Source organism: Hippocampus guttulatus, chromosome 16, assembly GCF_054856545.1.
Source record: "Hippocampus guttulatus isolate MCC_2025c chromosome 16, RoL_Hgut_1.0, whole genome shotgun sequence".
NCBI lineage: Eukaryota > Metazoa > Chordata > Actinopteri > Syngnathiformes > Syngnathidae > Hippocampus > Hippocampus guttulatus.
Genome location: NC_141276.1, coordinates 14,454,871 through 14,482,197, shown reverse-complemented (window position 1 = coordinate 14,482,197; position 27,327 = coordinate 14,454,871). Strand labels below are relative to the sequence as shown.

Sequence of the window (27,327 nt, the reverse complement as noted above, 5' to 3'; positions counted from 1 at the left end):
TTTCCCAACCCAGTGACGACAAGAATACAATTGAATCACATGGTTGAATTTACTGTGTCCGAGTGAGCAGTTTTGATTTCTTGTCTACATTTTTCTACAAAATCATTTTTTAAAAAATTGAGCCAAGTGACTGACAAAATGTGCAGTCTTAATGCATACCTGTCAACTTTTCGGAGCGCCAACCTGTATCAACTACCAAAAAAATCCTTATAAAGAGCAAAAAATCCTTATAACATACGAAATTTTCAATGATATTTATTGTAGATCTCCATAATACAATGTCTGGTTAATGTCTAATCATCATTCTACTTAGTGGCATTACTGTGTTCAGAGTTGTATTCCTGCGTTACTTTTTTCACCAACTCCAAATGATTTGGAGCTGGTGAAAAAAAAAACCCGGAAATTTTCAGAATCCGTATGATTTGTGCGATACGGCCATATACGTAAGATTCACCACAAAATCCGTATGAACTATGGCTAAACCCTATGAGTTGACAGGTATGTTAATGGTTTAGTTCAGTCATAGTTTTCCAGTTTTTGTACATACATTGTATGTCCATCCATCCATTTTGTAATCAGCTTAACCCGCGAGGATCGTGCACGTGCTGGAGCCGTCTTCGGGCAGTCAGTGAGGTACACCCCGAACTGGTTGCCAGCCAATTGCAGGACACACATAGACGAACAACCATTCGTGCTTGCAATCACACCTAGGGACAATTTCGATTTTAGAAGTGTTCCATTAACCTGCCATGCATGTTTTAGGAATGTGGGAGGAAACCGGAGTACCCGGAGAAAACCTACACAGGCATGGGGAGAAAATGCAAACTCCACACAGAGATGCCAATGCCAGATTCAAACCTCTGTACTGTGAGGCGGGTGTGCTAACCAGTCAAACACCATGTCGCCTACATCGTATGTGACATACATATTTGATCATCAACCTTCACAAATGACCCCAAGATACTTAAATGCAGCGTCTGCTGTGATGCGGACGTTGTATCGGTCTGTAGTGGTGAAGAAGGAGCTGAGCCAAAGGGCGAAGCTCTCAATTTACCGGTCGATCTACGTTCCAACCCTCATCTATGGTCACGAGCTATGGGTCGTGACCGAAAGAACGAGATCCCGGTTACAAGCGGCCGAAATGAGTTTTCTCCGCAGGGTGTCCGGGCTCTCCCTTAGAGATAAGGTGAGAAGCTCGGTCATCCGGGAGGGGCTCAGAGTCGAGCCGCTTCTCCTCCACATCGAGAGGAGCCAGATGAGGTGGCTTGGGCATCTGATTCGGATGCCTCCTGAGCGCCTCCCTGGTGAGGTGTTCCGGGCATGTCCCACCGGGAGGAGACCCCGAGGAAGACCCAGGACATGCTGGAAAGACTATGTCACCCAGCTGGCCTGGGAACGTCTCGGGATCCCCCGGGGCGAGCTGGAAGAAGTAGCTAGAAGTATCTGGGCTTCCCTGCTAAAGCTGTTGCCCCCGCGACCCGGCCCCGGATAAGCGGTAGAAGATGGATGGATGGATGGATGGAACCTTCACAAATGTGACGTCGGGTTTGAGACATTGGTCATAGAAACACAGCCAAGTGACTGAATGAAAATGGGATGAAGTGTTTGTGTTACTACGCCAATGAATGAATGCAAGTATGGTCTTCATTGGGTTTCCACATTCCCTTTGGAGGTGGGACCTCAGAAACCTTAAGGTGTGTTTGGCTGCATGTCACAGAAGTTAATTATCTGGAGGAGGCGGGTTCAAGAGTTGGAATGACAAGTATGACACATTGTTGCCAAGGGTGTTGGCCTACGCCCTGAGCCTACAGTGAGTCTGGATGTTATGTTATGTTGCATTCCATCAGTAGTATCAGCCATTGTGCAAAAATGCAGTGAATATCTCCAGATTGTTGTTTAATGTAGCCTTTGAAAGTTAATTAGCACTGAGACTAGATAATGTCGGGAATCTGTCAAATTGTAATTCCACTTAACTCATGCTTGTTTTATACAAGACCGACAATTGACTTGTTCGTGAAGAAACTTTTGTTTTTTAATTGTGTTTTCAATTAAAAAACAAAACAGCTTGCCATTGTCTGATACAGAGTTTTGCGATTGATTAATTCGGGGTGTAGAAATGAATACCTTAGAAACATAGACAAACAACAACCTTGACGCTCACAGTCACACCGAGGGACAATTGAGTGTTCCATTTACCCTACCACGCATGTTTTTGGATGTGGTTGGAAGCCAGAGTGCCCAGAGAAAACCCACGCAGGCTTGGGGAGAACATGAAGGTCCATACAGGAAGGTCAGAGCTGGAATCGAAACTCTGCACCTGTGCACTGTGAGGCCGACGTGCTGAACAGTCTATCACCATGTAACGCCACAATTTACATTTGAAACAAACAAACAGTGTTGTAATTAAATACATACTTATTTGGAGAATTTGATGAACTTAATTTATATGTAATCTTATCAAAATGTTTTACAATAAATGATCAACATGATAAATATTGTTGCTTTACAGACCTTGTTCATGAGGAAAATGGAAACAAACGTCAGACTTAGTCTTTCATAAGCATGCAAATTCTGCACTGATAGTGGTGCAAGGAAGTGGGCATGGCTGAAAGGACCAAAGGTTCTATAACACTAAAGGGAGAAAAAAAAACCCTCAACCTTGTCGTAATGAAAGCCCACAGTTTACTGAAATGTTTCCATTTCATCCATCCATCCATTTTCCGAACCGCTTGATCCTCACTAGGGTCGCGGGGGGTGCTGGAGCCTATCCCAGCCGTCTTCGGGCAGTAGGCGGGGACACCCTGAATCAGTTGCCAGCCAATCACAGGGCACACAGAGACGAACAACCATTCACGCCCACACTCACACCTAGGGTCAATTTAGAGCGTCCAATCAGCCTGCCATGCATGTTTTTGGAATGTGGGAGGAAACCGGAGCACCCGGAGAAAACCCACGCAGGCCCGGGGAGAACATGCAAACTCCACACAGGGAGGCCGGAGCTGGAATTGAACCCGGTACCTCTGCACTGTGAAGCCGACGTGCTAACCACTGGACTACCGGGCCGCTGTTTCCATTTCATAATTATTATTACTTCATAATCCAGGACAGTCTTGAAAATAAAAACATTCAAGCTTGATCTTTGCTCAAGTATTCTCAGAACATGCTGTGTACTTTTTCTTGGAACAGTAATGTAGGTGTTTCAAATTATTTTGCATTCAGTAAAAAGTTAAACAGTAACAATTTCGTGTTTCAGAGGGAAGAAGTATTTATTTGCTTTTTCAATCTGTTCTATTTTGATTGTCGGAACCAAACCACCCAGTCTGCAAGTACAGATGACAGAGTATAAGCGTGAAGAGTCACATTCTTTTACATGCCACCCCCACCACTGCACCTGAAAGCTGAAATTTGAAAGCAAACACACACACACACACACGCACACACACACTTTATGCAGATATGTCATGTGAGAAGTGGATCAATAATACCCGTACATTCATGCAAACAAGTATGTAGTGTGGAGTGTGAGAGTGTTGAAATTATATAACTGTCCAGATGAGGGCAGCACGTGTTCAATCCTTTGTTTTACAATAAAGTGAAAGCCCATCTTGTGTCCAATATTTGAAGAAAAAAAATCCCGTAATAATCATAAACGGGAAAACGAACTATAAGCACTCACTTTCATACCTTTAGACATTTTAGAGTCTTCAACTAACCTACCATGCATGGTTTTTGGAGGGGGGTGTGGGTGGAAAACTGAGTAGCTCGAGAAAATCCACACAAGAAAACCTGATCTGAGACATTCATTTGAATTTTAAGGTATTGGTAGCATAGAACAGTGTTTTTCAAACTTTTTTGAGCCAAGGTACACTTCTTTCATTGAAAAAATCTCACGGCACACCATTAGCCGAAAATGTGAAAAAAAAGCTTATTTTAACAATTAACGTGTTAAAAATAGTTATAATAACAATATAACATTGAAGAATGACGTTATGACAGCTGCAATTGGAATCAAATAAACACAAAGAAAAAAGTATTTTATAATCTTTCATATCTATTGTCACTCAGTGTGATAAATGGGTCTGTTTGGATGAACACAAAACTGAAGTGCAGAGGTACCAGGTTCAATCCCAGCTCCGGCCTCCCTGTGTGGAATTTGCATGTTCTCCCCGGGCCTGCGTGGGTTTTCTCCGGGTGGTCTGGTTTCCTCCCACATTCTAAAAACACGCATGGCAGGCTGATTGAACACTCTAAATCAAAATACGATACAATGCAAATTCAAAGTGCGTGAAAATGACGACTCACCACAGCCCCGAGCTTGATTTTCTGCAACCAGACGGTCCCATCTCGTGGTAATAGGAGATAATGACACCTCAAGTGTGTGTTTTATGTCCAGTCTACTTCGTAATTTTGTTTTAGTCGCCGTTGCTGCAGAAAACCCCCGCCTCACACAGGTAGCATGTCGGAAATAGCAACAGTGCTATTGTGGCGATCTCAGAATATTCAGCCATAACTTTAATCCAGTTGTCTCGAGCGTCCTTTTTAGGCCGCCGTCATTTGCGATCTCCAGCAGTTTTTTCAATTCAAATTTTTTTTTTTTTGCGTAATCGGTCACGTGACGCAGAAGCGTGGTTTGACGCCTGTCAAGCGTGACAGAGACGGATGTAACGGAGAATCCGGTAATTTTTCAAAATAAAACATATTTCGTATTCCGAAATAAATAAAACTGAATTAAGGCAAGTTCTTTCTGCGTGGCCCGGTACCTAATGCCCTGTGGACCGGTACCGGTCCGCGGACCGGCGGTTGGGGACCCCTGCTCTAAATTGTCCCCAGGTGTGAGTGTGGGCGTGGATGGTTGTTTGTCTCTGTGTGCCCTGCGATTGGTTGGCAACCAGTTCAGGGTGTCCCCCGACTACTGCCTGAAGACAGCTGCGATAGGCTCCAGCACCCGCCACGACCCTTGTGAGGATAAAACGGATTGGAAAATGAATGAATGAATTTACTACATCATCCATCCATTTTCTACTGCTTATCCGAGGTCAGGTCGCGGGGCCAACAGCTTTAGCGGGGAAACCCAGACTTCTGTCTCCCTGCAACTTCTTCCAGCTCTTCCCGGGGAAGAGACATAGTCTCTCCAGCATGTCCTGTGTCGTCCCCGGGGCCTCCTGCCGGTGTGACATGCCCGGAACACCTCACCAGGGAGGCGTCCAGGAGGCATCTAAATCCCCGAGCCACCTCATCTGGCTCTTCTCGACGTGGAGGAGAAGCGGCTCGACTCTGTGCTCCTAGTGGATGACCAAGCTTCTCACCTTATCTCTAAGGGAGAGCCCGGACACCGGAGAAAACTCATTTTGACCGCTTGTATCTGGGATATTGACCCATAGCTCGTGACCATAGATGAGGGTTGGAACGTAGATCAAGTCAAGTATCAAGTACAACTTTATTGTCAAATGTGTTGTATGTTAAACATACAGCACAGATGAAATGAAAGATCGACCGGAAAATTGCCTTTTGGCTCAGCTCCTTCTTTACCACGATAGACTGATACAAAGTCTGCATTACGGCAGACTCTGCGCCGATCCACCTGTCGATCTCTCGCTCCCTCCAGCCCTCACTCGTGAACAAGACCCCAAGATACTTAAACTCCTCCACTTGTCAGTGGTTCTCAAATAAGGGTGGGTATGCACACCCCTGGGGGAATGTGAAGGCACTCCAGGGGGTACGTGAGATTTGGACATATATTTTATGTATCTTCATGATTACGTTAGTTTTTTGTTATTAACTATGTGTTTTTAATTTGAGGGTGGCACAGTGATCAACTTGTGAGCACATCTGTCTCACAGTGCAGAGGTCCAGGGTTTGATTTTGGTGCTTTCTACCGCCTTTATTACCGATTTGTCTTACTGTTTATTGTGCATGTTAAATTGCTCCATGTACAGCACTTTGTATGCAGCGATGGCTGTTTGAAAGTGCTCTATAAATACTGTTGACTTGACTTGACTTGACTTGACCTTTCCTGTGTGGAGTTTGTATGTTCTCTGTTCTCCTCGTACTTGGCTGGGTTTTCCCTGGGTACTCCGGTTTCCACATTCCAAAAACATGTGTTGAAGGTTGTGTATGTTTTGTGTTGCCTGCCAAGACAGTACAAATGTCAATTAGCTGGATGCCAGTGGCTTTCCCTCAGGGCCTTCAAGGCCTTTTCTACAGGCAAAAACACTATCAGAAAGACAGACCCATATATGTAACTTATAGGGGTGTTCACACGGCAAGATTTGGTCCGGTGCTACGTCCTGCCCCAGTAGAGCGTTCACACGTGCAAATAGCTCCGGCGTAGCCCCGGAAAAGAGCTTACACCGGACCAAATTTGATCCTCCTCAGGGAGGTGGTTTAAAAATTTGCTCCGGAGCAAATGCTCGTTTGCGAAGCAGCACCGATGTAAATTTGCACGTGTGAACGCAACTGGGTTAAATTTGCTCCAGAGCAAATGCTTGTGAAGAGTTTACGTACGGCTAGAATGCATTGCTTTCGCGCTCTGTCGGACTTCCGTCATGTGTTTGTTTAATAACGACACAAGACTTGGCTGGTAACATCTTTCCTTTTGTAGGAGACTGGACTGTCTCGGAGTTGTTTGTGTAGTTGTGTGTTCACAACCCCCCGCCCCCCATATAATTTGTTTTGTGATTTCCTCTCTTGATTTTCTGTTTGGCGCATTACGTGTTTGCTTTTCTGAGTGTCATTGAAGTCATCGTTGATTTACGTTTTCGGGGCGGTCACTCTCGAGCAGAAGGCACGGAGACCGAGAAGGAGAAGGACGTGCCTGTCCAGTAGTCGCTCGAGTTGTGTATACGTTTTGAAAAGAACCAACACGACAGCTCATTTGTTTTCTGTCGTTTTGCTCCGCTGCAGAAACTGCCGTGTGAACGCAAGTGGGGCTGCACCGACGCTGTGCCGGTGCAGACACGCTCAGCGGCTTTGTACGTGTGAACGCTCCACACAATTTGCTGCGGTGCAAAATATATCGCAACAAACTACATCGGTGCAGCGCCGGAGCAAATGTGTGCCGTGTGAACACCCCTTTATTCTGTGCAACACCCTCAGGACTAGGTGCAGGCGTCGACCACACACACATCACTGAAATCGTTGGTTCTTCTGTTCGAGTGCTTGGAAGGGAGACAACTGTCTGTGAATCTGGGTGCTTTAAGGAAGAGTTTAGTAACATGTTCTGCAGTGTGAATGTAGCCATCGTTATCGTGACGTTATGGCGTTCTTAAAAGGTGGATGAGATCACTAAATATCCCGTTGAAGGCCCAGGTCAAAAGCTCACCGCCCGCCACTGCTGTATACTAACACATTTACGCAGGTAATTGTACCACTGTTCATGTCCTGTCCTTCATGCCCCATCCACCAGTGTGCATTGTCCCTTGCAAATAAACACTAAAAATGAAAGTGAAAAAGTTGCCACTCATTTTCTGTCAAAAGCAATTAACACTTTGTCTGTACAGGATCACATTCACACCAATGGGCAAGTAAGTGTCTTCAATGGACGTAACATACATGTTTTTGGAAAATGGGTGGAAAAAGGCGTATCCGAAGAAAGCTCACACACAAAATCCACAGAACATACCAAGTCTAAATGGAACGGTCGAAGCTGAGATAAGAACCAAGAACCTTTTGACTGTGAAGCAGACTTGCAAACCTGCTCAACTCCAAATCCAGTTTTATTGTCAAAGAATTAGCATCAGAATCAGATTTATTAGCCAAGTATGTAAGAAACACACAAGGAATTTACTTCGCAGTTACAACACGTCCAGAGGAAAATAGACAAGACAGCAATAACCAACAAGGGAGAGACCGAATGAGAAGCCTGGCAGGTCGCTGTTAAGTGCCCCAATATCTGAGATGTAAAAGGAAAACAGTTAGTTGGGAAGAGGAGGGGAAAAAACGAAAGACTCCTACCAATCTTCTCAATGGGTGGATGGTTGGAGCCAGAGAATAAAACATCTCAGCACATGTAGCGTACATTTATAAGCACAGAACAACATTTCTCAAGATGTAACATGAATACAGCCAAGACTTTGACATTGCACCTGCAGCTGGCAGACAAAGACCTTATCAGTCACAGGCTTGGGAGATTAAGGAGAGGAAGATAGGGAAAGATCGAACTTGTGTCCGTGTGTTGTTGTTTTTTTACCATCCGGGGAACTCCAAATAACAGCTATTTTGGGAACTGTTTCAGACATCCTTGAACGTCTTTTAGCATGTAACTGGCGAATTAGTAATGATCTACTGCAGCCTACTCCACCTTCACAACTACTACAATACTTACATTTTTACAAGCAAGGGGTTTATCTTGTGGGTTAAATATGTTAACCAGTTTTTAAACTATTTATTATCTCTTAATAACACTGTTTGAAACTTATGGTCTTGGTCTTTCACTTGTATAGCACTTTTCCACCCAATAAAGCACTCAAAAAGCTTCACACTGACCTCACATTTACCTGCTGATAGTGCAGCATTAGAAGCAACCGGGGTTCAGTATCTTGCTCAAGGACATTTCAACATGGTAACAAGGGCTGGGGATTGGACCCTCAAGCTCAGAGTTGGGAGACAACCACTCTACCATTGAGCCATGCTGTTATATCGATAGGTTATTGAGCCAACCAACCTAAGATCAAGTTTCAAATGACAACAAAATGTGTGTAGTAGCTTCAAAGCATCTCTATGAATTATCTTATGCAGATGAACGAAATACTAAAAGCGGCACCACTGAACCCTCAGTCACCTCCACCGTGGCAACTGTGTGTGTGTGGTTTTCACATTGGGCATCCTGTTATCGGGCTGCACTTTCCATCTCATTGATTCCAAGGGGAATGAGTGGTGACACTTCCACGCAGTCAGCATTGATGCGCAAGAGAGAGATGATGCATGTCTCTGCCGCGTGTTTACCCTAAGATTTGGCCCACAGCGGCACACCGGGACCATATTTTGTTCCTCCGATGATGTCTCTGCTGAAACAGAGGGGGAGAGAGTTCGAGAATTTCAATGGACTGTCGCTTATTTACTGGTATGTAAAAGCTGGTATAACCTTGGACAGTTGTAAACGATGTTGATTTGAATATGATGGAAGTAATGCAATTGGCTAGGATATGTTGAGGGGCAACTCTTACAGGCATGATTAATGTGGTGCTGGTTTTATAATGACTGACTTGATGTGTTGGATTAACGTTGGACTATTTATTTCTCATTTGTTGTCATCCTGTCATTATTGGTGTCATCTCTGTCATGTTTTTCCCCTCCAGGACCGTTGAAAATGCTTTATTGGTAAAATGTCTGTGAGGTCAGGATATGTTTATTTCTGTTTAATTCTGTGGCCATTAATAACTGCTGTTTTCCCCCAATAATAATGATTGTAATAATAATTATTTTTATTACCAACAAAAATGACAAATTTTAAATAGAAAATAAAAAAACATACATCCACGAGTGTGAAAGTCTAATTATATGAACTAGAAAGCAGTCGCAAAATGGTGACTTCAGTTTGGGCTCACATTTTTTCCAAGGGGATTGACACAGTCAGCTAAATGCACTGAACATGTGTGCTGAGTGGACCGCTATGGTCGGGTCAGACAGGATTATCAAAAGAACACCTAAGGCGTGTGTTTGGTCATTCCTGCTCATGTTTGGGGGCTGGATTGCATCGCATCTCTCTCAAATAATTGCCAACAAGACTTTCCCTGATGACTCTCATCTCTGAAAAACCAAATTTTGAATTACAATGAGGAGTTTGGGTATTTCTATTTATTTATTTATTTTATGCCTCACAAAAAATCCACAGCTAATGGCACACTCTTGTAAAATCACACAAGACCTTCTGCTTAATGAGCATTGAAAAGATTAAAGGGGTCTAGTGGTCCATACTTTGCACCTATTTTATAGTTAACCCTTTCAGGGACAGCGGTTACTACAGTGGACATCTTATCGTGTTATCAGGTTACAGCAGGGGTCGGGAACCTATGGCACGCGAGCCAGGTGGGGCACTTTTGATGATTGCATCTGGCTCGCAGATAAAATAAAATATTCTCGCTTGTTTTATCCATCCATCAATTTTTCACTGCTCATGTCCTGTTCAGGGCTGCAGTTAGCGGCAGGAGCAATTTTAATTGGATGATACTGGCTTACGTTGGCCATTGCTGGGTAAACAGGTCAACGCCCCCTTTTGAATCAGCCCACTCTGTCATTAGCTCAAAGCTAATCCTTCGACGAAAAAGATGGTGAAAAGAAAAAAAGATGGCGAGTATGGTACACTTCAGGACGAATGGACCGAAGGATTTGCCTTTGTGGAGAAAACAGGCTCTGTGGTGTGTCTAATTTGCAATGACCAAATACCATCGATTAAACGGTCTAATGTAAAGCGGCACTTTGACACGCGCCATGCTATGTTCGCGTCAAAATACCCTGCGGGAGACAGCAGAAAGGAAGCGTGCAAGCTACTGAGCAGGGTGCAAGCTAGCCAGCAGCAACTCCGCGTATGGACCCGGCAAGCTGACTATAATGCCGCGAGCTTTGCTCTGCTGTTTCTGTTGCTATCACTGCTTCTGTTGGTTTGTGTTTATCACGTCCTATTTTTTGCTTATGCCATGAGTTTCGTTGCTACTTTGGATTCTTGTTGTTTCCAGGACTTTGTTTGTTCTGGACTTAGTTTTCTCAGTATTTTGTTAAGACAGTTTGTCAAGTTCACCCTGCTCCTCCCTCTTGCCTGCTTTTTGGGGTCCTCCACCGCCACGTCCGTGACACATTCAGAGTGGTGTTAGGGTGTCAGAGTGAATTTCTGACCCAATGAAATTGACACCACTGCTCACTATAAAGTGTCCAAGTTAGTCCATCCATTTCACTAAGAGCTCATTCAATGAGGTCAAACTACCACATGACTTTTAAATCGCCCATAAACAGATTTCAATTTGTTTGTAAATAGTAGTTCGTGTGGAAAATCTTGTTTGGGTTAATTTTAATAAATTTGATCACACGGAAGTAGTGACATTCTCAGTGATTTACCGATTGTAAAAATAAAAAATAAAAAACAAATCAATTCAACTGATGTGAGCGCTTGAACTGATTTTCTCTGCATCAAAATGGCCAAAGGCAGGGAGCGATGTGATTGGATGCACCTTGACTTGACAGGTTATTTACTCCACGAGTGTCCTTTGAAATTCGGGCCTGTGGTGGTTCTTTCTTTAGTTTTGCTGCGACGGAGGAAAACAATGTGATCTCATTAAGTCAACTGGCCTCAGTATCATTACCTCTTTGCAACATTGTGTTATCAGGACGTGCCTCATTCAACCACCAAAATCCACCCTCAAATGAAGGACATGTAAATATTAGAACACGGGTTGGAGCATATGCTATCCATATTTTTTAAATTTAATTTAATCTTTTTTTTTTTTGGGCTTCGGCTATCCTTAATTACTCTTCTGTCTCAAGTGACATTTAACTGACTAACAAGCTTGCAGTAATAGTATTGCTTCCCCATTGCAGTTAGGGCTACCACAAATGATTTTGATAATTGACTAGTCACTGATTATTTTGATGATTAGTCGACTAATCGGATCACATGTAAATTGTAGTTTATCGCTTCAGCAAGGCCCTCGTCTAAAGCCCTGGGGGAACTACGGGGGATGCTTCAAGCTGGGAAGAGCAGGTGATTTTCCTTCTCTGACAGAAAAGAAAAACAGGTTGAACATCATTAGTTAATCTGTTGGCCTGTGGTGTTTGTTTTGTTTGTTTGTTTATTTGTTTATTGAGCATATATAGTACACACAATAACAGGTTGACAAAAGTCAAACAAAAATGATGAAAGGAAAATTAGAAAGTAGATAAAAGAAAAAACACACATCATCACAGTTGTATGCTCAAAGGAGTAGGAAGGGGTAGGGGTAGGACTTATCTAGTCCTACCCCTTATTATGTAGCAATTTGAATTGATCATTTTTCAAAACAAAGAAGAAAAAGAAAAATCTAGATATCATCAAATACTTTTACCCTTATGTATACTATACTTTTCTATTTATACACCTTTTGGTTTGTATATATATAGTTATTCTTTCTCTTTTTTTATTTCAATTTTCTCATATTCATTATAATTAGCATTTCTTGAATACAATTGATAAATTGATCAAAATCCAAAACAAGAACAAACAGTTGTATTACTATATTTTTATAAGTATATCAAATTTATCTTCTTAATTCTGATTCATGTAGTTTTTTTGGACTAATCTTTTGAATTTGTTTTTGAACTCCTCCAACGATTTACTCATTTTCAGGTCCGTTTCAAGCTTATTCCACAGATTGACACCTATTACTGATACACACCTTTGCTTGATGTTTGTTCTTGTTCTGGATTTTTTGTATTGATTAGTAACCCTTAGATTATAACCGCTCTCTCTAATTTCAAAAAGCTGCTGGATATTTTGGCAAAGGAGATTGTTATGTGCTTTATACATTAATTGGGTGATTTTGAAGTCAACCAGGTCGTAGAATTTCATTGTGTTTAATTTGATGAATATTGGATTTGTGGGTTCTATATATTTAGACCTATTGATTATTCTGATAGGCGGCCCGGTAGTCCAGTGGTTAGCACGTCGCCTTCACAGTGCAGAGGTACCGGGTTCGATTCCAGCTCCGGCCTCCCTGTGTGGAGTTTGCATGTTCTCCCCGGGCCTGCGTGGGTTTTCTCCGGGTACTCCGGTTTCCTCCCACATTCCAAAAACATGCGTGGCAGGCTGATTGAACACTCTAAATTGTCCCTAGGTGTGAGTGTGAGCGTGGATGGTTGTTCGTCTCTGTGTGCCCTGCGATTGGATGGCAACCGATTCAGGGTGTCCCCCGCCTACTGCCCGGAGACAGCTGGGATAGGCTCCAGCACCCCCCGCGACCCTAGTGAGGATCAAGCGGTTCGGAAGATGAATGAATGAATGATTATTCTGATTGCTTTTTTTTGTAGTTTTAAAACAGGGAGTGTGTTTGTTTTACAGGCTTTCCCCCATATTTCTACACAGTAGGTCATATATGGGAGTAATAATGAGTACTATAATGTATACAAGGAGCTCTTATTCAACACATCCTTGGTTTTGTGGAGTATCCCGATAGTTTTGGATATTTTTCTTTTAATGTTTTCTATGTGTGGCTTCCAGGATAGTTTTGTATCTATTACTAGTCCAAGAAACTTATTTTCATAGACTTGTTCTATTTCAATTGAATTTATCTTTATTTTAACTTGGTCTTTGATTGGTCTCGTGCCAAAAACAACTAACTTAGTTTTTGTTCAATTTAAAGATAGTTTATTTCTGTCGAACCAGTTTTTTAAATTTTGTCAATTCATTTGACAACAGTTTTCAGGAGTTGTTTCATTTTTTTTTCTAGAGCAGTAAAAGGTTGTGTCATCGGCGAATAGGACACATTTGAATTGTTTTGACACACTACAGATATCATTTATATATAAAATGAATAGTTTTGGTCCAAGCACTGACCCCTGAGGCACTCCATGGATAATCTTCAGTAAATTGGATTTTTTGTTTTTGAACTGCACATACTGATATCTGTTTTCTAAATAACTTTCAATCCCTTTATATGCTGTGCCTCTGATACCATATCTTTCTAATTTATTCAATCATATAGTATGGTCTACTATAGCACCCTTTTAGAAACAATTTGTATAGATTGTTTTTCTTTTTACATGCGTTTTCAATGCCTTTTGTTATCCATGGCTTACTCTGTTCTTTGAACTTTCTGGTGACTTTAATTACTGGGAAATGCTTGTCGTATAAGGAGGTTATGGTTGACTGAAATGCGTCAAACGCAATATTTGGATCTTCATTTGTGTAGACCTCAGACCAATTTTGCTTGTCTAGGTCGAGCTTGAAAGCTGCGATGGAATGTTGGGTTCTGAGTCTTATTTCTGATGTGTGGGTTATTGGTTTGCCCTCCGGGTCGGGGGAGGAGATCTTGCCCCAAGTGGAGGAGTTCAAGTCTCTTGGGGGTCTTGTTCACGAGTGGGGGCAGGGGGGAGCGGGAGATCGACAGGCGGATCGGTGCAGCGTCTGCTGTGATGCGGACGTTGTATCGGTCTGTCGTGGTGAAGAAGGAGCTGAGCCAAAGGGCGAAGCTCTCAATTTACCGGTCGATCTACGTTCCAACCCTCATCTATGGTCACGAGCTATGGGTCGTGACCGAAAGAACGAGATCCCGGTTACAAGCGGCTGAAATTTGTTTTCTCCGCAGGGTGTCCGGGCTCTCCCTTAGAGATAAGGTGAGAAGCTTGGTCATCCGGGAGGGGCTCAGAGTCGAGCCGCTTCTCCTCCACATCGAGAGGAGCCAGATGAGGTGGCTTGGGCATCTGATTCGGATGCCTCCTGAGCGCCTCCCTGGTGAGGTGTTCCGGGCATGTCCCACCGGGAGGAGACCCCGAGGAAGACCCAGGACACGCTGGAGAGACTATGTCACCCAGCTGGCCTGGGAACGTCTCGGGATCCCCCGGGGAGAGCTGGAAGAAGTAGCTAGGGAGAGGGAAGTCTGGGCTTCCCTGCTAAAGCTGTTGCCCCCGCGACCCGGCCGGGGTCGCGGGTAAGCTTATCAATTTTCATTTCACTTGTTTTTTTATCATCAAGCCAAGTTTCTCATATGGCAATTATTGTAAATTTCTTAAATGTAGTCAAATATTCTTTGATTTTCGTGAAATTTTTATATAGACTTCTACTATTTATATGTATCACTGAAAATGTATTTTTCAGTTCTACATTTGTGTTGAATTGTTCATCCGTATAATACTCTGAGTTTGTGATGCTGTGATTATGATTGAAGAAATTATTGTCTGGGTCCAAGTTGTTCTCTGGGTCGAATGTCTTGTGTTCAGCGTAATCAAAGATTTTAAAGTCCATGTTTGTGTTGTTTGTTTCCTATATCTATTAAGTCAAAGTTTTGTCTGGTGGTAATCAGCTTTCAGCATGTTGAAGTCGAGCCCGTTGAATTGGAGTACTGGTGCGGGGGTGGACGATGAGTTTGTCGTGCCTCAAGTCGGCAATTTCCCCTCTTTCACGTGCCGCTCTTAGTTTTGGAAGCAATTCTTTTCTTTTTTGACGTACCATATCTGTATAATCTTCATTAATGTAGATTTTGGTACCTTTTAAGTATTTTGCTCTCTGTAGAATCATTGTTTTGTCCTTATATTTTTCAAATTTCACCACGACTGGCTTCGGTCGAGGTCTTCCCGATTCGTGTCTCCCCGTGCGGTGGGCTCTTTCCACCTCGATTGTCTCCTTTAATTGCAGTTGCTCCTTGAAGATTTTTTTCACTTTTTGCTCCGTTTCGGTCCACGTTTCTCCTTGCATTTCTTCAATTCCATCGATTATCAAGTTATTTCTTTTAGATTGTCCCTCTAAGTAGTCCATCTTGTCAGTTAAAACCAGCATACTGTCACATACTTTATAGATTTCAGTTTGCATGGTTTTGCAATGGTCAGTTCCATTCGTTTGTTTTTTCATCGACCTCCTTTTGGGTAAAATTAAGACTTGTTTTCAGTTCTTGTACTTCCCTGGAAAAATTGTCGAGTCGTGTGTTTGTTGAGTCCAGTATCATCTTTACAAATCCTTTGAAGTGATCCTGTTGTTGCTGTATGAGTGCTGTGAACAGTTCTTTTTGTTGCGTGAGTAGTTCGTTGACTTGCGTAAGGGTCATCAATTCTTCGTCCTGTTTAATATCTTGTCCCCGTTTGGGCGGCATTTTTCAGGTTTTGTTGCTAGCCGGCTGTCAGCTAGTTGATGAGGTGTGCTGTGGTCTTTCTGCCAACCCGGAAGTTGGTGACGTGGCAGTGGGCCTGTGGCCTCCCCGGACGGCACCACCCCGGTGTTCGAACTTTTCCGCCGCTGCTGCCGGTATTAACCGTTCAGCAGGCTGGCCTCAAGTGGTGGTGGCTCCAGCTGCCACCGGAGCCCCAAAGAGTCCTCTCGCCCAACCACGCCAGCTGGCTATCGCTTGCTCGCACTGCCTCGGTGGTCGAGCGTGCCGTGCCGTGCCGTGCCTCCGCCGCCGCCGCCTGGCTCACCGACCGGCCGGTTGGTTTTCTGGGGTGGAACCCGCTGCCCACGTCCGACCAATGGGTCGACCGCCGCTAGCCCCCCAGGCGTGAACCCAGCCACCGGCGCGTAACCAATGGGTCGACTGCCGCCGGAGCCCCAAACAATCGGGAGCCCCAGACGACCACTGGCTGTCGCTCGCTCGCTCCCACTGGCTGTCGCTCGCTCGCACAGTGGCTGTGGTGTGCTGCTTTTGCTGCTAAATTGTATCTTGATTGACAGTTCAACAGCTGTAAACAAGTTAATACACACACCAAATTCCAACTTCCTCATCCCCATCTCCAAGCCTGCTCCTTTAGGGTTCAGGCCCAGCCGGTATTGGAAGCTGCTTGTGTTGTATGCCTCTAAGTGCCACAGACCGCAATGATATTGTGATACATTATTTTTGTTTGACTATGCTGGGTGTGGCCGCCTGGTGATCGAGTGGTTAGCGCGTTGACCGAACAGTGCAGTACTGGGTTCGATTCCAGCTCCGGCCTTCCTGTGTGTAATTTGCAAGTTCTCCCCGTGCCTGCGTGAGTTTTCACCAGGTACTGTACTCCGGTTTCCTCCCACATTCCAAAAACATGAACTAATTATTTTGTCACGTGTGTGTGTGTGTGTGTGTGTGTGTGTGTGTGTGTGTGTGTGTGTGTGTGTGTGTGTGCGTGTGTGTGCATGTGTGCGCATGTGTGTGTGTGTGAACCAGGTTTAAGGTCTACTTGAAGTGAGACTTGCTCTCCACGGTTAGCAGGCCATTTAGGGCTAATGTTAGCCAAGCCATTAGGTCGACAATGCTCATTTTCAGAATCAGAATCAGAATCATCTTTATTGGCCAAGTACGTAGAACACACAAGGAATTTGTCTCCGGTATAACACGCTGCATTAGTATCATCATAAACAAGGACATGACAAATAAGTATGGAAAAATAAGTATGGAAGGACATTTCGTAATGTAAGTGATCTGCTCGAAGCTAAAAATGCAGAATCTATGCAGTGACAATACGAAACAGTAATGGGCACCTGATACGGAAGGAAGTGTGTCTATGTAAATAATCTTCACTCATGACTCTGTTGCATTTGTGAAAAGAAACTCCAGTAATATACAACCTCAATACCATAAAACCTGACTGGCACCTGGAAGCTGAACTTTTGGTTCATAGCTCCTCCTCTTTTAGGGTGAGCCTCAACCTGGGGAGAAAACTGTCCTGACATTTCTTTTGGCCACTAAAAATGCTCATGATCATAGATAAGGAAAAAGTGTAAGAATGTAGACCCATCAGTAAATTGAGCATTTCTATACTTGTGCGCGATCACGCAAGCATTGCTGTGACTGAAGCACACATCAAACTGCCATACTCTAACCTTTTTTGGCCTAGCCTTCCAAATTTGTAAACATAGATCAGTGAAAATGTTTTTTCATTTCATAACTTGATTCATGGGGTCACTGGAATTTAACTCTGACCCCAAGGGTCCAAAAGTGTCAGGTTCAGACCGAACCGAATAATGTTTTTGGATTCAGAAAAATGCAAGCTCAGACAAAGCTCTATAACAAAAATATTTATTTCAGAAAATCGCACCGACAAAGTATAAACGGTAATCACTGGTCACAAAGAGCCCGTAAAAACAACGCATGAAACAAAAAGCGCTTGCAAAGGTACAGTTGAACACCGAGAATACACAAACGAAATATCAAAGGTCCAATAAAACAAAAACAATGACCAAGCGTAATAATAGAAACACAAGGATCTATGATCAATACGAGAGTGACTATGAATAGTGTCGAGAGGTCTAGAAAAACTCTCTTGAAGCACAACAATGAGCAAGGTCAATAACCCAACAATGACCAGGAAGCGAGGCAGTCCTTAAATACACAGCAAGGCTTGATGGGGAAACGCGGCACAGGTGAGCCCGCAGAAGGGCAGTAATAATAATAATAATACATTTTATTTATAAGCGCCTTTCAAGACACCCAAGGACACTTTATAATCAGACAAAAACAATGAAGCACAGTACGGGTTGAGCACCGGCAGCCAGACGCGCCAGCGTTCACTCAACCCCGAAAGTCGGAAGAAACCACAAGGGTGGGAGAGGGGGAGAAAAAAACCACACTCGAACTATCCTCATTTTGAGGATAGTTTGAGTTAGGCAAAAAAAAACTCCTGCACAAGCATATGACAATTACAACAGGTCACAAGACATGAACAATGAAGGCGGTAATACAAGGGAGCAGTTCGACACGTTCGTCCAAGCAGCCACAATCCATTCGCAAATTGTGGCGTAACTCGCCCGGCGCTGCCTCTCACTCTTTGTAAAGTTGTGTTTGCCATCGATCATTCATTGTTCCCATGCCGTTCGCAACTTTACTTTGAACGCCCGGTTGATGCCGATGTCCAGCGGTTGGAGTTCTTTAGTCAAGCCTCCGGGAATAACGGCAAGCTCAGAGTTCATTTGCTTGACTTGGTTTTTCACCGCTGCTGTGAGATGGGCACGCATGCCAAAAGCATAACCGATGGCTTGAAGTTTGAACTGAGCTTCGTAGGCGTGTCTCTTTGTAGAATTTATTTTTGGGGGTTCTTAGAAACCAAAACCGAAGTTGTTTTGCAACAATGCACATAGCCACACTCTATACAGGTGTTGGTACCTGCTTGTGGCGTCCCTTTAGCGTCCACTTACACGCCCACCCTTCACTCATTGGCGGACTTCTTCCCCGCATGCCTGTCGTCACTCACGTCTGCCTTTTCTCTCTCTCTCTCTCTCCATATATGTATATATACACGCCCACCCTTCACTGATTGGCCGACTTCTTTGCCGCATGCCTGTCCACAGTCACTTCCGCCTTTTCTCTATATAAACAGCGTGTCGGCTGTCAGTCAGGTTTTGGAACTCAGCGCATACACAAGACGCTCCGCATCATAAGGCGTCCTGTCCATTTTGGAGAAAATTTAAGACTTTTAATGGCGCCTTATAGTTGTGAAAATACGGTAGCTTGTGTTGCCAGGTAAATTAAACTTGCTCGGGGCTTCAGATTAAACAAAGCAGGCCCCTGTGCGCTGTAAATGAACGGGCACAGTCAGGTTGCAATAGCCAATCAGATCACGAGTCTGCGCACCGGGGCCAGCGAGAATGCCTTACGTCGAGACTGGACGTGCGCGTTCGGTGATTGGATTAGCGCCTGCTAGAGGCAGTGTTGTGTCCAAGGACCGGCAACCCGAGGCCAAGGCCAAGGCCAAGGACTTGACTCCGAGGCCAAGGCCAAGGCCAAGGACTTGGAAAATTTTCCGGGGCAAGGCCAAGGACTTGAGAAATTTTCCGAGGCCAAGGCCAAGGACCAAGGACTTGCCTCCGAGGCCAAGGCCAAGGACCAAGGACTGATTTTGAAACTGAGGCCTAGCCGAGGACATGTATAAAACAATGCTATCATACCACTTGGCAGGTCTTCATGATTTGCAACACCCCTCCATCATAACCCCTTTGCACTCCCTAACGCTTGAATGAAGTGTTTTTATTCAAAGAGTAGAACAGTCAGGGTACGTGTTATTTATACTGAGAAAAAAAATAAAATCATATGGTATACATTTATGAATTAATGTTTGAGTGCAGTAGTTTCTTAATATGAAGTAAATCAACACTCAACAGGCATGACATGGCACGGAAGACAAGTTGAGAAATGACTTTGCATAGAAGTCAATCACTGACTGCAGAAAAAGCGGTAATCCCTCAGTGATAATTTTACAGTTTACCGGCAGCGAGACCCAGGGACTCGCTGCTCAGAAAAGTATGAGTGCCATTATGCATTGAGAGAGTCCCAAATTTTGAATTCTGAAAGGGTCTACTTATTCAATTGCATATGATAATAACACAAACAACAACATATACATACAATGATAAACAAATGCTGCAAAAATTTAAATAATTCAGGAGCAGGCCTGAGGATTTCGGAAATTCATGGTAACCGTTTTTCGGTTCCGTCGGATTACCCAATGGGAAACCACGATAACAAATGTTGGGTTCCGTAAACGTTCATCATGGGAACCCATTTTTCTATTTTGACTGATATTGATAATCAAGAATTCCAAAACTCAAAAGTATAATGTTTCAAGGGTCAATGTTTGAAAACTACAATGAACATTACATCAGCAGCTGTGTACTCCAGGTTTATTCCAAAAAAATAAATGGATCAAAAACTGGTATACTCATGTGGCATCATCAGAGTATTTTTTCCAATCTCACACTGCAAAGATTAATTGACTGGTAATGATTAATACAGGTAAGTATTGATGTGGCTTGACATCCTCTTCCCAAAACGATGCATGTGTAATCTGCGATCAATTTGACGAAAGAATTTAACACACGTCATCATGAGTTCCACCAACAGTTAACATTAGCATTACTACACTACACCTTGTGACGAATGTTTTATTCCTAAAGTTACCATGCTACAACCAGTAAATTATAGAATAACCAATACTGTTTCATAATATTTTTCATAGCGATTAGCCTATACAGTGATCCCTCGCTACTTCGCGGTTCGTTTATCGCGGCTTCAGTGCATCGCGGATTTTTTCAAACATATTCATTAAAAAATATATATATTATTATTTATTTTTTTTAAACGGTCCACGGTCCACGAAGAGCAGCGAAAGTCAGCAAAACACCAGTGAATCACATAGAGCAACATATACAGTACATGTGGGGTGAGGGGCGAGGCTGAGAAGATGCAAAGCCATGTTGATTGGCTGTGCATCTTCTTTCTGTCTTATCACGTGGGTTACTCTTTGATCTTTAATCGGCGTCTAAGTGTTGTTTATGATGCTGCTAGTGTGTGGTGTGCTTGTGTGTGTGTGCGCGCGCGCGTGTGCGTGGCGTGCGCGTGTGGCTGAGAGAGAGGGAGAGAGAGAGAGAGAGAGAGAGAGAGAGAGAGAGGCTTATAAGAACAAAAGCAGCTCTCTTCCCTCCTTAATTGTCTAATCATCCTGAATTGACGATTCATAAACACGTCTGCTGCACGGCCGTGGGATCGCTGGCCTGTGTGTGTGTGTGTACGTGTGTGTGTGTGTGTGTGTGTGTGTCTGTCTCGTAGTTTTTTTTTGTTTTGTTTTGATTGAGAAATTTCCTTGCGTCCCAAAAACGCACATTATTTGGAACTGTGCGTCCCGCGGGAAAATTGTGCGTCTAGGACGCGGGACGCAGAGGTAACGAGATGGCTGATAATCAATGGCAAGTCCTGCGATTCCAATTCAATCTTTTTGGTGATGTGGTCTTCATGCCCTCTGGTTATTTGACTCTCTGGCGAATGTGTGTCCGTTTCCACTAAAGATGTTGCCATCAAAGCAGAATGAATGGAGTTGTCTGTCCCATGAGACATTGTTTTTTTGCTCAAGTTCGGCGCTGTCAATCAACTCATTGAAGTTGATGCTCTGTACTTGCGTAGCCCGACTTGTCTTTACGAGGGTGTCCGCGTGATCGTGTGTGTGTGTGTGTGTGTCCACATGCATGTGTCTTCGTGTTAGTGACAGAGAGGGAGTGCTTAGTGCAATGTATTGCTGTGATTGGGTCCCAGCCCGTTTGATTTCTCATCGTGGAGTGGATAATCCCATAATCTGATAATGACCCACTGTGCAGATTTAGTGATTAAAGATCTGAGGCAAATGGTAGTTGCTATGGCTGCCAAATAAGAGGAAGCGGAGACTAAATTAATGGGCTTGAGGAGAACTGTATTTTTGTCAAACACTCACATTGTTCAAATGGATTTTAGTAATATTTCAAGAGAAACAATCAATTCAGTGCTGTAGGCATGTTACCACTAGCTATTGAAGCAACTCACTTTTTTATTTTCTAAAATTCATTTCAGCACGCCATCATCAACCCATTAATAAAACTGGTTGATCAGCCTTATCTCTAAGGGAGCCCGGACACCCTGCGGGGAAAATTAAATTCGGCCGCTTGTATCCGGGATCTCGTTCTTTCGGTCACAACCCATAGCTCGTGACCATTGGTGAGGGTCGGAACATAGATCAGCTTTGCCTTTTGGCTCAACTCCTTCTTCATCACGTCAGACCAATACAAAGTCCACATCACAGCAGATCCGCCTGTCGATCTCCCGCTCCCTCCTGCCCTCACTCGTGAACAAGACCCCAAGATACTTAAACTCCTCCACTTGGAGCAAGGAGTTTGTAATTGTTCTTGTGATTTCTGTTTTATTATTCAGCCTTTTAGGGGCGGCCCGGTAGGCCAGTGGTTAGCACGTCGGCTTGACAGTGCAGAGGTACCGGGTTCGATTCCAGCTCCGGCCTGTCATGATTCATTTTAGGGACCAACAGGTGGCACTGTAGGGCTCCCCCGGCAGCTGCACACCTGTTGGTCATAGGTAATTAGGGCTTTAAAAGGACTCCCAGCCCGAACACTCAGTGTCGGGTCATTGTTTGCTCTTGCTACTGTCATGTTTGTTTGTTTGCTGTTCCTTTGCTGCTGTCATGTTTGTTCTAGTAGTGTTTTGGTTCGTCATCGTTTTTGTTTAAGTCATGGTTTTTGTTTGTTACTTTGGACTTTGTTTTGGATTTAGTTTTCTTGTTTTAAATACAATTCGTCAAGTACACCCTGCTCCTCCCTCCTGCCTGCTTTTTGGGGTCCACCACGCAATGTGACACGGCCTCCCTGTGTGGAGTTTGCATGCTCTCCCAGGGCCTGTGTGGGCGACCCTCGTGAGGATCAAGCGGTTCGGAAGATGAATGAATGAATGAATATTCAGCCTTTTAGACCAGCTAAAATGTTTCTTGTTAAAATTGGATCACATTGTTCATTAGTTTTTAATTGTAAATGTGTCCATACTGTACAGCAGGGGTGTCAAAGTCAAATGGATGGAGGGCCAGATAAAATTTTTTGCTGCAAGCCGAGGGCCGGACTGATCGAATGTTCATTGAAAAATTGAAAAATGACCACATATAGTTTATTGAACCAAAGTTAATTGACTGAAAACCTTACAAATACATTCCAATATGATCAGATAAATAAAGCAACATTTTCCTATGGCTCTGTCAGTGAACTTTAATTTTCAACAGGCACAAAAAACGAATTTCCTTTGAATAAAAATACCCATAACATGAATGAAAGAAGCCGGTATGATTCAACGCACCATCAATAGCCCATATTTTCTCTTTTAGCAAAAGTAGGCTAAATTTACTTACAAGAAAAACAAATAATAGCAATTTTCGATCATTCACTCGAATAAAATATTTTTAAAACATAATTGGATTTAAATACAATAAAATAAAGTGCAAAAATTTATTAACCAAAAACAACACTTCAAGGAGAAGTAACATAAAGTATAATATTGGCTTTCACTGTAATTTTTAAACTTGAAGTGAGTAAAAACTCTTAATATGTGATTGCAGAGTAATATTTACTTCTTTGAGGTGGAGGCTGATACTCGGTGGTGTCTTACCTTTTCTACAAGTTCATCATTATTTAGGGTCAGGCTCTGAGCTGAGCAAATCCTCAAAATTGAGTGAAGGTGTTCAGAAGTAAGATAAGAGATAAGATAAGATATCCTTTATTTGTGCCGCAATGGGGAAATTACAATCAGAATTCAGAAAGGAAAAACGCTGGGTAGGGAGAGGGGAAAAAAACCACGCTCGAACTATCCTCTTCCGAGGATAATTTAAGTCCAGGACAAAAAAGACCCTAGCACATGAATAAGCATTAGACAGTTACAACAAGTCACAAGACATAACATGTATAAGGGGGGGGGGGGTGAATGGGAAGGGGGGGGGGGGGTAGGGTAGGGTAACCGCGACGCGGCCGACAATGACCAGCCACACGGTCACCGTTGCGCTCCGCATCATCGAACCACGTCACGGGGGAAAAAGAATCGGAGCGATGAAGACGGTGATAACAAGGATGTGTATGCGCGTGTGGTTGTCCAGTTGTGTATGTGTATGCGTGTACAGGTCATAGCTGCTTCGTCGAGGTCTGCTCATCATGAAGACAGTCCCGGCTTATCAGTCCATGGCCGAGAAGAAGGGGGGTTGGTGGTGGGGGCCCTAGACTCCATGCGTATTTCCATCCAGGGGAAAGGCCAGATAGCGTTGTTTGTTTTGGAGAGACGGCTGCCAACAATTCCAGACAGCCTTGAGTCCTTGGACTGTATCTCTCACTGGCGCCGATCAGCCAATCCTCAATTCCTTTTCGAAGCGAAAATTCCAACGTCTCCATGGTATTATCGATCGCGCGGAGTCGCTCCAAACCGCAACAATATTGCGGTTGAGCTCAGTCACCGCTTGAGTCTGAGTGTTGGACATTCGCGCCAAGCCATCCAGAGTGACCGGCAGCTTCTTCACTTCCAATAGAGCTGCTCCCGTCGGTTGAATTTTGCGATAGAACAGCAAGCTGCCAACACCAAACAGCAGCATACCTGTTATCAAAAGGCCAATAATGTAGATGTCTTCCACGTCCTCCACGGACAGTACTGTCAGGCACACCGGTCTCCACTTTCTCCATGGATCCAGGGCGTATCCGGCAGCAAGTGTCCCCGGAGGGCAAGCAGGCTCCCCACTGCCCGCTCTTTCCGTCGAAAAATGTTTGTCAATTACATTGAGAGACCAGCCAACTAATTCCATGGTTAGTTCTTCGGATGAAAACACGGTAGGAGGCTAGGGAAAAAAAAGACAAAGACTGCACAAGACTAAGTGGCGAGCAGGGAAAAAAAAGGTGGGAGGGCAGGGGGAGCAGTGCAGAAGTGTCCGCCTTCGTCGAGAGCCAAGCAGAAGTAAGTCGACTTCTGTGAGATGTTTTGTTCAGCTTCATCAAAGAAAGTAGTTGTTCACACGGGTATGTTCTGCCAAACTTTCGACAACGTTTGATCAGCCTGGATGCGCAGCTGGGACACTGTGTCGCGGAGGAAACGGGCAAACTGGGCAGCACCCACTGCCGTATCTTTTTCATGCATAGGATGAAAAGCCAAAAACTCCTGTCACGCTTAGGCTGGAGTCCACTCCGCGGATGAAAATTGACAACTGGGCAACGTCAGAAACTTCAGCATTCTGTCTGAATTCAAATTACACTCTTTCAATACCGCCACACTTTCCCGGGGACAGAAGACACCCAGGTTTTCCAGTTACGTCCATGAACATGTACTCCGACTCCCACCTTGTTTGAAACCCCCGGTTCTCAGTGTCCACCTTCCGTTTTGCCATTTTTGACGGGTCTCTGCAAGCTAACATCACTGCGATGTAAACGACTGCTGCACTAATATTGAAATGAAGCGGCCACTGCTTGGCGCGTCACCGTTGCATTGTGGGAAATGTAGTATTGGTGCATGTAAAAGATCTGCCGGCTCCCGGCTTGCTGCGGTCCGCGGGCCGGTTCTAATAATAAATCAATATCATCCCAGGGCCTACTGAAAACATTCTCGCGGGCCGGATCTGGCCCGCGGGCCGGCACTTTCACATAGGTGCTGGACAGTGATCCCCCTGTTAATCGCAGGAGATCTGTTCAAAACCCATCCACCATCGGTCAGATAGTGTAGATCAGGGGTGTCAAGTTCATTTTTGTCACGGGCCACATTGTAGTTACAGTTTCCCTTGGAGGGCCGTTATGAATTTGGGAAAACCATATACATGCTTAATCCCCTCCCCACATTACATACACAGCGCACAACAAATTGATGGGTAACTAGTTTCAAAATCAGAAGTCAAGAATATCCATCCATCCATCCATTTTCCGAACCGCTTGATCCTCACTAGGGTCGCGGGGGGTGCGGGAGCCTATCCCAGCCATCTCCGGGCAGTAGGCGGGGGACACCCTGAATCAGTTGCCAGACTGATTGCCAGCCAATCGCAGGGCACACAGAGACGAACAACCATCCACGCCCACACTCACACCTAGGGACAATGTAGAGCGTCCAATCAGCCTGACATGCATGTTTTTGGAATGTGGGAGGAAACCGGAGCACCCGGAGAAAACCCACGCAGGCCCGGGGAGAACATGCAAACTCCACACAGGGAGGCCGGAGCTGGAATCGAACCCGGTACCTCTGCACTGTGAAGCCGACGTGCTAACCACTGGACTACCGGGCCGCCCGTAAGTCAAGAATAATGACTGTTATTGTGAATTACATATGACAATTTGAAATTTTTAGCTCAGACTTTAGCACGCATCATCAGGGTTTGTACGGGTCCTTAAAGTTCATAAAAATCAACAAAAAAAGAAGTTGTAAAATTATGTTCTTAATTGTCCATAATTTTCAGGGAAATCTTCTAAAATCCATAAAAATTAACCTGTGGTGTTCATTTCATTTGTGTATGTCATTTTCCCCACCCTTCCAATTCATAGTTTTGTCGGAACATGCAGGACCTGGTACCCGCTCTGCTTTTTCCGCCGTCTCCGATTAGTTCCGACGATGATCACGTGATCACTCGGGTCATTCCGGGAAACAACAATACAGTAGATTGACGCCATCCTGGGGCAGTGAATGGATGGTTTGGTTGCCGGCTCGGCAAACAATTACCATATTTTCTGGAAAAATCTATTCATCGAATTTATCGATCTCTACAAGTGACAGACAAATATGTAGCGACGCCACTCGAGCGAAGCGCGCCTCAGCAGTCCATAGTCCACTGCTCTCTGCTGTGTGTGCGTCAGCTAAGCTTAGCTGTTGTTTCGGCTAGGCTAGCGTTTTTTTGTCGTAGATCAAAGCGTATTTGATTTGTGACGTCGGTTGCTTGGTTGAAACCAAAAGACGTGCGCGTGCGTACATGTTCGCGCGGACGCACACACAGCAGAGAGCAGCGGACTTTCGACTGCTGAGGCGCGCTTCGCTCGAGTATGCGTCGCTACAAATATTCCGGGACAATGCTATTTTCAAGTGGCGTGGCTGGAGAAGCCGGAGTTCCGTGTTTGGGTCGGAAAAATTGCTGGCGATTCCACGTCGGCAAACTGCCAAGTGTGCAAGAAGGACATATCCGTGAGAGGTAAAACTTGTCATAGCCTCCTGGTCAAGTCAACTGCATTGAGGCACACAGCAAAACAGAAGAAAATTGATCGCCAAGAACTTGCAAAAGAGATTGAGGAGAAAACTAAGTCACTGTCTGCTATTCCCTAATTGTCATATCAGTTTCATATATGTCATTATAAAACATGTCTGATCATTGAAGGTGATATGAGGGAAAATAATAGGGTTGGACCATTTGGGATTTAGACTTCTGACATGCATTTCAGCTGTTCAGGTA

The 27,327-nt window shown here is 44.2% G+C and overlaps 1 protein-coding gene across 2 annotated transcripts in view; it reads left to right on the top strand.

The window, feature by feature from the left end:
* The first annotated feature begins 8,907 nt into the window (after positions 1 to 8,907).
* LOC147193293 (syntaxin-binding protein 4) overlaps positions 8,908 to 27,327 on the top strand; it is a 95,209-nt gene continuing 76,789 nt past the window's right edge. For both annotated transcript variants that reach the window (XM_086132477.1, XM_086132475.1), the window contains exon 1: positions 8,908 to 9,061. In XM_086132477.1, the coding sequence (XP_085988603.1) occupies positions 8,994 to 9,061 (68 nt within the window). In that variant the 5' untranslated portion in view covers positions 8,908 to 8,993. The remainder of the gene's footprint in view (positions 9,062 to 27,327) is intronic.